This window comes from Pleurodeles waltl, chromosome 6, assembly GCF_031143425.1.
Source record: "Pleurodeles waltl isolate 20211129_DDA chromosome 6, aPleWal1.hap1.20221129, whole genome shotgun sequence".
Taxonomy (NCBI): Eukaryota; Metazoa; Chordata; class Amphibia; order Caudata; family Salamandridae; genus Pleurodeles; species Pleurodeles waltl.
In genome coordinates this window covers 1,559,032,412-1,559,044,532 of record NC_090445.1, presented here as the reverse complement: position 1 = coordinate 1,559,044,532, position 12,121 = coordinate 1,559,032,412, and the positions used below count along the sequence as shown (strand labels likewise).

The window sequence follows — 12,121 nt, the reverse complement described above, 5'->3', positions numbered from 1 at the left end:
ATTAGCATTCTGGAGTCTGCATGAGCAGCATGCTTTTTAGTTTTCAGCCATTTGCATTGAAGCTTAGTGATTTGTTTTTTATCTTTTTAAACTCTAAATCCAACCAATGGGATTGAATTCCTTTGTTATGTTTGATGACGTTTGTTGGATTAAAATATCAAAAGCTTTATGGAGCCAACCCTAAAGTTAATGAACCAAAGGCCTCATTAGAGTCTGACGGTCCGAGGACTCCCAGACTTTCAGTGAAGTTCGGACCGCTGCACTCTAGGCGGTCCGACCACCACATTACAACCCTGGAGGTCAGACCATCACTGCCAGGAACGTGATTTCCGAGGGGTAGACGGCAGTCTGAATTGTGCTCAGCCAAGGTGGTGCTGAACTCAGCGCCTTCGTGCTGATTACAGCTCAGCTTTCTGTCAGCCTTTCCACTGCGGTGACCCCGCTATGGAAAGCCTGGCAGGAGGCTAGTGCTGAGGGCCATGAGGGACCTAAGCACTGCCCATGCCATGGCATGGGCAGTGTCGGACCCCCCTGCTGATCACCATTGGACTGCGCACTGCCTGCTTTGCAGACAGTGCACATTCCAAGGGTGCTAGTGTGCTACGCTATTGGCCCTTGCTCCCTTAAGGGAGGCGAGGTTAATACTGTAGCACTGTTCCCACCGGTGAGCACGGTGGGAACGTTGTAGTACAATGCCCTCCCCCCGTGAGCCGAGTGGGAACATTGTAATATGACGGAAAAAGGATGTCACTGGCATAATGGCGGTGTTCTCCCCGCGGCTTTGATGGTTCGGTGGTAGGACTACCAAAGTCATAATGAGGCCCTATGTTTAATGATCTGTGTTGGAAGTAAGTTGGGATTCAAGGTCCTCCAAATTCAGCTTGTTCCAAGATCGATATGTAGGCGCATGTAAAATGAGTAGGCTGGGGTGAGTTGTAATGTCTTATGTTGGAAGACAACTAGGTGGTGGTCTGACCACATGACCAGAGTAACCCTTTGGAACATGACCATGTCTAAGTTACCAAAAAATTATATCTAATGTGTGTTCTGTAATGTGCATGAGTTAGGGAATGGGCTTTTGTAGGTTGAGTGTGTCTAGGCCATTCAGGATTGTTTTGGAATGGGGCATATTAGGATTTCAAACCATATGTTCAGTTCTGCAATGATGCATAGGTTGGAGTATTTAGTAAGTCAGTTGTTTTAAAACATATAGTAAAATTGAGCCTAATATTTTAGTGGAAATTAATAACATTCAATATCAAGACGTCAACAATTGTTACTGGATTCCAGGTTTGCAAATTACAGGACTGTGTAGTGTCACACATTGCAGTCATATAGTATTCAAAGTTTTCTGTAGTGACCAATACATTCTTTAACAACATGAAAAAACATACTGTGGCAGCATTTAGTTTCCAAGAGAGAGGCCCATACACAAAGGCATTTTTGGAGTACGGCACATAGTTTTGCTGCACTACTCTTTTACATACTCATTTTTGCTTTTGTGCTCGGTAAATTGGCCCTAAAACATCTAAAATGAGAATACAATTCGAATGTTCAGGGATTAGTCATGTGCAATTACCTGTAATTAGAAAGAACTGTGCCCTTTTTGCATATTTACTAATAGAGAGTTGGACTCTTTGGGGCTAATTGCAAAGGTATGTAACAGTACGTAAAATAGTACTCCAGCAGTATTACCTCCCGTGCTCATAAGTACGTTTGTGAATCGGCCTCATAGTGTTTAGCGATGCTTAAATACCCAGGTACTCATGAACCTGCGCTATTCAGAACAAGGAAAATAAACACACTTAGAGCATCACATGTATCTGCAAACAGATTTGTACTAAAGTGATGCTTTCAACTCCACCGCTGAAAGGACGTTTTCAAAATCATGTTTCAAAACATTTCTTGATTTCATATGAGCGCTTAATTAATCCCAAATTGGGATTGCACCTACGTATTGTTTCAAAAGCAAAAAGACGTTGACAGCTGGGCTTTAATTGGCCTTAGCTTTGCTGCTTAGAAATGAAACCAATTTCTAATTAACCTTAGTAGTACAGAACAGTTGCTATTTTAGCACACAAAGCATCTTTTTATCCAAGTCTGTCATAACAAAGAACACATAGTGACAATTTAAAAACAATATAGGTAACTCAATTTCAGGACAACCATGTGTCCACAATAGTGCTCAAACCACTTCTGTTTTAAGCACTAGTTTATACATCTGTTAGTGCCAAACCAGCTCTGCCTGGATAGACCTTCTTTTGATGGTTTTAGCTCTTATTCCCACTTGAAGAACTGTCATACGCTTTGCATCGTTTATCCTTATCCTCTGTGTAGCAATACTGTCTTAACTGCATTGTCTCCCTAGATTTATGTACCTTTATGGACTAGTTTGTGACGCTGTGTGGCTCTATGTGCTGTTACAATGCCACCCGGCATCGCAGTGCGTTGCCTCTGTTGCTCTAAGGTGAAATTGGTTACATCTCTTTGGCTTATTTCACTTTCCAGGAAGGCCAATGTGAGTTGGTGCAGGAAATGAAAAAGTTCCATGCATTTTAAATTTGGGCTGCAGTCTACATTTATACCACCCACATGTATAAAAATGCAAGGCTCCAATTTAAAAATGTGTGGTAACGTCAGAGAAAAGCGCCCTGCCATGTAGAAAAACTACTTTTATAAATTAGCTTTGTCATTCCTAAGTGGCCCATGTAAGCATATGGGGTTGTGGGCCTAGTGGTTAAAAGTTGAACATGCCACATATTAAATAAAAGTATGTTCCTGCAGTAAACAGCTGCCAAGTGATGTTCTTCAAGGGGGACTGCATAGTTCTTTGCTGGTATAGGAGCCCCGAACCTGTGCTATGCCACTGAGTAACATTGCATTGTACAAATAAAATCAAATATCAGTATAGCATAATACCTCAGAGGAATCTCACAGAGGGAGCACCACTGCAATATGTGTGAACATCATATTTACTGGGAGGTAGCAGTGTGGCCGATGCCTAAAAACATGGTGTCTGATTTAGAGCTTGGCTGACCACTCACTCTGTCACAAGCATGATGTATATCCCTTACACCCAAATAAAAGTACATGTCACCTGTAATAAGGCAGATGGGGTATTTGTCAGTTTTGTGAAGGAGAACCCATCTAAAAACTCTACATCAGGCTCTTAGGAACTTTTCAACCACAAATCATTGATTTCAAGTGTTAGTCTAATTAGTTCTAAGGAAGCAAAACCAAAAGTACAGCAGTCAGAATGCACCAGGCTGTCATCGAAAAGTCTAGAACTGAGCACAGTGTCTGTAATGACCTGGACTTGGGTGGTCAATCTTGTTATTTGTGCGCAGGAAGGCACCTAATGGAGAGATCCCAGCAGGTCTCAGTTTTCAAAACACATAACTTGGCTCACTTGTATAATTTTCCTGTTGCAGGTTCTCTTAGTTTAATCTGCAGGTTACAGGTAAATAGCTGAAAGACTATTCTGCGGGTTCAGGTGTTTGTTGCAGAGGTGCTGTTGTAATCTGGTGTATTTCTGGTAAGAGAGCTGAATGGATTATAAGCCACAACAACAGTAGTGTCGTTGGGGGGGCATGTGGGGCCACTGCCCCAGATACTATTTTCATGTCCCACCTCTTGTGCTTCACTACATTTGGGGCCAGATGTAGCAAAGGGTTTTTCCCATTCTGTGTCAATGGGAAAATATGTTCGTACATATGGCCCTTGATGTGGTAAATTATTATAGCCTGCACTGATGTTGACAGAACAGACACCGCCCACTGCAGTTAGCACTATTTCCCTGTTGTAGCTGGATAGGCAAGGAGGCTGGCACATTTTAATTGCATCAAGTATAGTCTTCTGATTGTAACTCACTCTGTCAAACATGTCAACTGAGCTCCGTGCTTTGAATCATGCTGCATGCCATCAGCAGCTGTGCCTGGATGTGCAGAAGCTGCCTTTGGAATTCTGAGAAGTGGTTACCTAGAATTCTCTTTGGTGGATTCGGGCTGTGTGCACCCTGTGCCCTTTCTGCCCAGCATCAAGGTTATTTCCCCCCCTCACTTGCTGTGTTGCAAGCACCAGTGGGGCAGCACTGGTGAGCAGCTGTGACTGCTGCATAACGTAGGGGGAGCGGCTGGGGACGGAGACGAGGTAAAAATTTAAAAATAAAATGAAAGGAATTACCTTCTCTCCATCCCTACCTCCTCGTACACCTCTTCTTCTGGTGTCCCAGCATTCACTGCTGAAACACCAGCACAGGCTCCCCAGCAATCTTGCCGCTCCTTTCATGCAAAAGCTTGCATGAAAGCATCGCCAGGATTGGTTTGAGTGGCAGTGACTGCAGCTCAGACAGAGCCCTGGGATCTTTGCAGTTTCTCCAGCCTCAGACGGCCGCACAAACACACATGTTCACTTAGGTTCACTGTCCCCTCCTCCCCATCCCACTTCCCGTAGCCCAGCCCCACCCCTCCCTGCACTGCTAGCTGTGCCAGAAGAAGAACAATAAAATTATCTATTGTTTTATGTGTGTGTTTCTGGCACAACCAGTGGGGGGACTCTCCTTCGCCATAGTGATGGAGCCACCCCTGCTGGTGAGAGGCTTCATTGGTTCCAGGAATTCTCAGTGGCCCTGCCTCTACATGTCAGATGAGAAGCAGTGCAGTAAAGGCTGAGTGCTGGCGCCAGCTACTAGATCATTTTGTTGCACTATTAGGAGATCCTTCTGTTGCTCTATTAGGAGGTTTATTGTTCCTCTATCTACAGACACTGCAGCAGTGACCTAGGCAGGGCATCCTAGCCGAGGGGTAAGGGACAGGTAACATGTGTAGGCCGGGTGCTTTGAGCTGATGCAAGCGTTAGCAAACCATGCATTGCTGACACTGTGATCAGGACTGATAATAATCATTGCACAAGCATCACCACATAAGGTCCTTGCACCTTATGATGCAAATACTTTGGGTCTGCTACCATTTTCAGTCATGCACTGACCATTTCTTTATGTTTTGCTTTGATTCTGGACTGGTATTTTAGAGGTGGACAAAATGAACAGGGATTGCTGAGCAGAGGGTCTCGGATGGGGCTAAGAGCCAGAAGATTAGCTGAACCATCCAAATATTTGATATATTCATTTTGCAAAAAATATCATTTAAAAATATGTCAAAGACTCTACTTAATTCAAAAAGTGCTAAGAGAAGAAAGGGTGCGCTGTTTTCATACTGCTATCATAATTAAGCAATAGAAAAACAGTTTGCATGGTATGCTTTAAAAATTGTCCCTTTTGTGAGCAGCATTTGTTTCAGCAGTTTTAGTTGACTCCAAATGTCATACTATGCATTGTTAGGTATACACTGGTAAATGTGGGATGAATCTAGTGAAATGTCTGGAAAATGGGGAATACCTACTACTAAATGAAAGGGGATTAGGGAGCTGTAAGAAGCGGTTTATGGGGGGACAAGTAAATACACACACCCCTCACAAAAGTGTAAGCCCATTGCTCATCAAAAACTGCATTTCTAAAGTTACTGCAGCCAAGAGGACCAAGAACAGTGTTAAATATACTCCACCCCAGCCCTGTAGTAAGTCCAGCACCACCCAAGGCCACTCACAGGTACTGCAACACATTCCCATAGAAAATAATAGACGTAGAGGCTTAAAAAACACACCATAGAGTATAATACTAAATAAAAGTAATGAATTGACATTTCAAATTACATATACATACATGCATACTTACGTTATCTATCTATCTATCCATCTATCTATCTCGCTCTATATATATATATGTATATATATATTTATTTCACAACAAAGAGCCACATTGTAGCTTGCACGCTCTAACTGCTAGTGCTACTCTGGGGTTGTGACCAAGCCTCCGATATTATTTCAACAGAAAGCAAGAAGCGTTGCACTCCAGGAACAAGTTTTTCAGCTATATTTTATTAGCCAAACACAAGTGCCCCCACCACTGACGTGTTTCGACTACTGTGGTATGTTTATTCAGCACAACATCAAATTGTGCTGACTAAATCTTCACAGAACTCCCCTCCTCTCTCTTTCTCTCTCTCTCTCTCACTCAGAGATAAATATTTATAGATATAATTTTAAATTATTTCTCATTTAAAATGATTAAATAAAACTTCTAAATTTTGATATAGCCCACTGCCAAGCGCTATACAGGTTTTTCAAGGCCCTGAACCGAGTCCTGAGTCTGAGGCTCCCCACCTTAATTTTATTTTGTATTATTATTATCTATTAATTTATTTTTAGTCTTATTATTTTATTTTTATTTAAATTTAAACAAATACTTTTTAATATAATTTACCACATAATAAATAAATATGAAAATTATGTTTCAAGTGAGATTTAAAAAAAAAAAAAGTTCTCAATTATATTTATAAATGTACTTCATATTTTATTGAAATAATTGTTAAACAAATAATTGAATGAGTTTATGTGGTGTAAAATATTTGTATTTTTTAGTTCTAGGTTAATGTTAATTATTTTAAGTTCATTTATTTTTTTATTTGACATTAACATTTTTTTCCATTTGTGTTTAGTAATTATTTAACTTTATTATTATTCCCTATATTTTCCCATAGGGGGTGACGAGCGGAGGGGAGTGCACTGTTTGCTTTTTTTGAAGTGCCCTATAAAGATTATGTTGTTTATATCTTTATCTCTCAGTCAAGTTGTGATTGTGTCACTGTAAGTGTTCACACATCTGTACTTCTTCTGGTGTTTCACTCCTACATCTGGCCAGGACACTTACTGTAGCTACCAACAGTACAACCAAGAATAGGTTCTGTTGATTGTTATCTGACAGTTTTATAGAGTATTATGATAGGCCGCTTACTTTTCAATAACCAGTTGCTTCCCAGTGAAAATCCGGGCAGGTATCGGGTAAATATCTTAATTCTCATAAAGGGGAGACGTCTGTGCATGTTGAAAGTTACCTGCAAAAGCTGGTGTCCAGAAAACATTTTCAAGCCTGTTGATGTCTCGCCTGTGGACCACTTACAGCCATGGACAGATCATTCCGAGGGGCAGCATACAGGGGAATATACCGTCTCTGTAGATATTTTGCTATTTTGCTTTGATGGAATGCAAATAAGAGTTATTGAAATCAAGCACAATCAACAGGCTACTAAAATAACAAATGCTTACTCCGTAGTGATCAGTGGCCTGATTTGTTAAATTGTGGAGTTGCAAAGCAATCCACAGAGGTTGCAGCAATGTACCCTGTGTAGCAGCCGATACTCCTAGATACAGATGTTAAATGGGGCCCTGCTCCAATCTATGTAACTTGACCCCCCATGGGAGCATGTGTGGCAGGAGTTGATGGTGGGTGAAACTCCTCACTTCTACCACAGCCGACCCAAGGACTCTCCATCAGTCTTGCAGTTCAGTTGGATATAGGCTACAGTCCCAGAAACAGTGGAATCCCTTGACTTATATCGTCTTCTGTGACCTCAGTTTGTACCTGCATGTGATGTCACATCAGTGAACAGTGACATCACATGCAGGTACAGTGACATTCCACTGCTTTCTTACATGATGAAAATAGGATTTCATTGCACTGCTTCTGTCCCTTCCAAGGCCTCCCTCCTTCCAATCTCTAGGAATGCTGGGAGGGGAGGGCAGACAAGTATGTGTCCTGTGGCACCTCTGCCACGCGCTTCTCTCCAGATATTACAATGTAGTGCAGCACCAGCAGTAACGAGTAGCCATGACAGGGACAGTGCAAGCTAAGTATATTTTATGCTGCATGTACTTACCCCATAACTGCCTCATGCCAGTATTGCAGGTGCAAAGTAGTGGCTAGTTGCCAGTTCCGCGTGGCATAGGATGATGTGTTGGTGGTGTCTTTGAAGGGGAATGTTGATTGAATTTGTCAAAAGAAAGAACACATAGGTTAATCCAATTTCTCTCTAATGTACTTTTAGAAACTTTGTTCAGAAAGAATATTAGAAATGAAACCTAATTTGGAGAACAACCAAATAGTAATATTATTGTTTATACTGTTTATGTTCTTCAAACTTTATAGAAGATTTTGATTTCTGGACCAAAGAGGAAGATGGAGGTGATTCCTGGAACATTGAGACCCTCCCAGGAGACAACGGGGTTGAATTTCCAAGTGATGGAGTCCAGAAATACTTTGTCACATCGTTCGAGTAAGACTGCATTCATATCCCTCAAGCAAAGAGTACATCACTTCTCTCTTCTTTCGCCTGCGCGCCGTAGGAATAAGGTCTCCCCTTGCCTCCATGCAATGATGGTCATTTTAGCCATGCCTGAACACAAGCCCTTCTTGCCCTCCCTAAATTTAAGTTTTTTTCTACGGTCACACTCTCATGAAGCAAAGATTTACCTGTGCTTGCTCTTGAAAAGTATTGTTAGTGTCCGGAGTATGCCCTATAGACTGCAGTCTGCACAACAACGATTTGTAGGTAACTCGAGTATATCAGAAATCAGTTTATGTTTTATGTGCATCATTGGCTCTTATATTTAGTCATGAACTTGTAATTATGTAATTGTTCTTTGAAATGTTTTAATTATTTCTAAAATATTGTACACCAGTGCTTAATTTGTAAATAAAAATGTGCCGGTGCCAAAGCCCTCCTCTTAAACATGCGGCTGCTGCAATTAAATGTACTAACACAGAATACTTATGTAGCGTAATCCTGAAGCCACCTCGGGCCTCTTCAATCCATTTAAAGCCACTCACTGCCCCTTCAGCTCACTCTTGCATCTTTCTGCTTTCTCCCATTGTGACGCTTTTTCGTTTTTCTCTTCCACCGTCTTTCTCATATGTGCCTTTTGATCGCAGTAAATGCTTGAGGCAGAAAATTAAATGCCGGCCCTCAAAAATAAGTGGCGGTGCCCGCACTGGAAGCAACAAGCATAAATTAAGCACTGTTGTAAACATTTGGAGACAATAAACAAATTCCAAAATTAACGTCATTCCCCTGTGCTTGCACTTTGAGAATAATCTCTTATGCTCGCACTATCTGAGAACTAATTCAATGTCCCATCCTCCATGAATAAGGATACACCCACAATAACCAAATGCCTGCACACTTAAGATTCTCTCGTACATTCAGGCCTTTATTACGAGTTTGGTGGACAAAAAATGCCGCCCACCAAACTCCCTCGTTCATGAGACCGGTAGTGCAGTCTTCTTCCCGCAGCCCCTATTACGAGTTTCCCAATGGGTCAGCGGGTAATAGCCCACATTATTGAAGTTAGCTCATAATCGAACCGGTGGCAATTTTGTGGTGCGTCGGGTGCAGCAGCACCTGTCACACTTTTCATTGTCTGCTAAGCAGACAGTAAAAAGCACGACAGGCCTGTTCATGGGGGCCCCTGCACTGCCCATGCCACTGGCACCCTGTCTCCACCAGATTTTATATGACGCTGAATTCGTAATCCCCAGAGCAGAGCTGCTTGCAGTGCTGCCCTGGGGGATTAAGACCACCGGCACTGCCAGGCTGTCAAGCGTTGAAAAGGTGGCAGGTGCCGATGGTCTGACCATGGCGTGTTATCTACGGTCATAATGTGGTGGCTGGACTGCCACATTAGCGCTGGTCTGAGCGCCACTGCGGGCTTGGCTGTCCTTGGACCACCAGACCCGTAATAAGGGCCTCAGTGTTAGATTGCATGTACCTACATTTGCTGGAAGTAATCCCCATATCCCTACTGCCGAGAGATTGTTTACCCTTGCCTTAACATGCTGAAGGGTAAACTTCTCCATACATGGAATTAAAATTTCTCATAACTGCGCTCACATTGAAGACACTATGGCCCTCATTACGACTCCGGCGGGCGGCGGAGGCCGCCCGCCAGAATTCAGCCCTCCATAATACCGCTCCGCGGTCAAAAGACCGCGGAGGGTATTATGAGTTTTTCCCTGGGCTGGCGGGCGGTCTCCAAAAGACCGCCCGCCAGCCCAGGGAAAAACTCCCTTCCCACGAGGATGCCGGCTAGTAATCGAGCCGGCGGAGTGGGAAGGTGCGACGGGTGCTGTTGCACCCGTCGCGTATTTCACTGTCTGCAAGGCAGACAGTGAAATACATTTTGGGGCCCTCTTACGGGGGCCCCTGCAGTGCCCATGCCGTTGGCATGGGCACTGCAGGGGCCCCCAGGGGCCCCGCGACCCCCCTCCCGCCATCCGGTTCCCGGCGGGAGAACCGCCAGGAACTGGATGGCGGGAGGGGGAGTCGGAATCCCCAAGCCGGCGCAGCAAGCTGCGCCGGCTTGGAGGATTCCTTGGGGGCAGCGGGAAACCGGCGGGAGACCGCCGGTTTCCCTTCTCTGACCGCGGCTAAGCCGCCGCGGTCAGAATGCCCCGCGGGGCACCGCCGGCCTGTCGGCGGTGCCTCCCCGTCCAGCGGCCCTGGCGGTTACAAACCGCCAGGGTCGTAATGAGGGCCTTTGCCTTCACTCCCTGTGCCAAATTTCACTCTATACTTAAAGGTTTTCCTATATCCAACAACTGTGAGGCCAGCATACTCTCAAGCCTGCACATTCTGAGTAATGCCTCCATACCCTGTTTAAGGGCCCCCCATTCCTCTCCACCCCAAGAGGTTTAATCACATGTCAGCAAACCTCCTAGCAAACCTTTATTTCAACTCCTATGTCTTCACCCCTGCTTCATTTCTCCAGCCGCAAGCCTTCTGCTAGTTTTGCAGGTTATAACCAGCTTCTTCTTGTATTTCAGAAATTGCAGCAAATCGCAGACCATAGATCTCCTGGCTGAGGGTTTCTGGGAAGAACTGATGGACAACACTCAGCCTAAAATTGTGGTAGAGGATTGGTGAGTACAGCCCAGGTTAGTGTTTCTGGAAAAGAGGGTTTCAGGGTAGGTGTACTGGCCACAATATTGTATTGTATTGTAATAGTTACTATACAATACAATAATAGTATTGTATAGTGCTTACTACCCCTGATGAGGCGTCGAAGCGCTTTTTGGTGAGTAGCACGCTACTCTGGAACCCAACAAGAATTAGTGATGGATTAGTATCGGGAAATAACAAGTACAGTTTTAGTATTATTATGAGTTAATTTGAGCCGCGGATATGAGAGTTTGTTAGTTATGTATGTATGTTTGTGTGTGTGAGTCACATCAAGTGACGTCTCCCCTCCACGTCCCTGCACCCCTGGACCTCCAATCAACACTGAACCTCGGTTTTGTGTCACCATTGGTGCAATTCTCACAATCACTGAATGTGGAGTACATCCAACACATTGAATAATGCAGTATTCCTCGATGTCGAGACACCATATGAAGTGTCGATCTCCCTCAGTATCAAGGTGTTCACTGTTGATGTCAGCTATTTAGCTGAGCCCTTTGAAATCGAAGTAAGTACTCCTTTGGAGTCCAGCTCTGTGGGAGCCTCAGCCCGTAGAGCACCAATGTTTGAGACATGTCCAGCATGGAATAAAAGAAGACATCTGTCTCTGAATTAGTTGGATGTGAGTCCTCCTTGGGACCAACACAGAGGCGATATTTCCAAGGAGGAGAAGTAGTAAAACGTCCATCAGAAGCAATTCAAATGTTGGCATCACCATTTCCTGGAAGGCTGATTCCTGTTCACGTACCAGCAGAAGATGTTCAACCATCAAGGCAAGGTGACAGGCTGAGATAGAAATATCATGTTATCCTCTTTTCTTTTGCTGCACAAGGAATAGGTTACACAGTTGCCATCGTATATGCTATGTAGGATATTCCAAAAATGTTCCACCATAGCTTTCTTTGAGCTTACCCACCAGGCACATGAGGGCATACAATACTCCCACCTAAACCAACCAGAAGAATTAGCAGACGTTCTGAAAACTGCAAAGCATTGTTCCATGAAAACATCCATTGCCTTCAAGAGGCAGCGGTCCATTAACTGCTGCACAGAGAAGCAGGTAGACCTGAAAGCATGGCATAAACAGACTGGAATACCTTCTTTATTCAGCCATATCTGGTGTGTCCTTTCTGGGAGTGCACTTGTGTGTGATTACTGCTCAGTGCTCACTGTTAAAGCAATTGTCAGGCATCTTCCTTGAAAAGCATCCCTCTCTGCCCTTTGGAACCTAGTGGCAATTTTCTTTTACTGAGTGAGTTCATTTCAGACATATT

The 12,121-nt window shown here is 43.8% G+C and overlaps 1 protein-coding gene across 3 annotated transcripts in view; it reads left to right on the top strand.

Annotated features, from left to right (window-relative positions):
- LOC138301114 (F-box only protein 2-like) overlaps positions 1-12,121 on the top strand; it is a 142,764-nt gene that overhangs the window by 101,649 nt on the left and 28,994 nt on the right. For all 3 annotated transcript variants that reach the window (XM_069241243.1, XM_069241242.1, XM_069241244.1), the window contains exons 3-4: positions 8,042-8,168; positions 10,715-10,810. In XM_069241243.1, the coding sequence (XP_069097344.1) occupies positions 8,042-8,168; positions 10,715-10,810 (223 nt within the window). The remainder of the gene's footprint in view (positions 1-8,041; positions 8,169-10,714; positions 10,811-12,121) is intronic.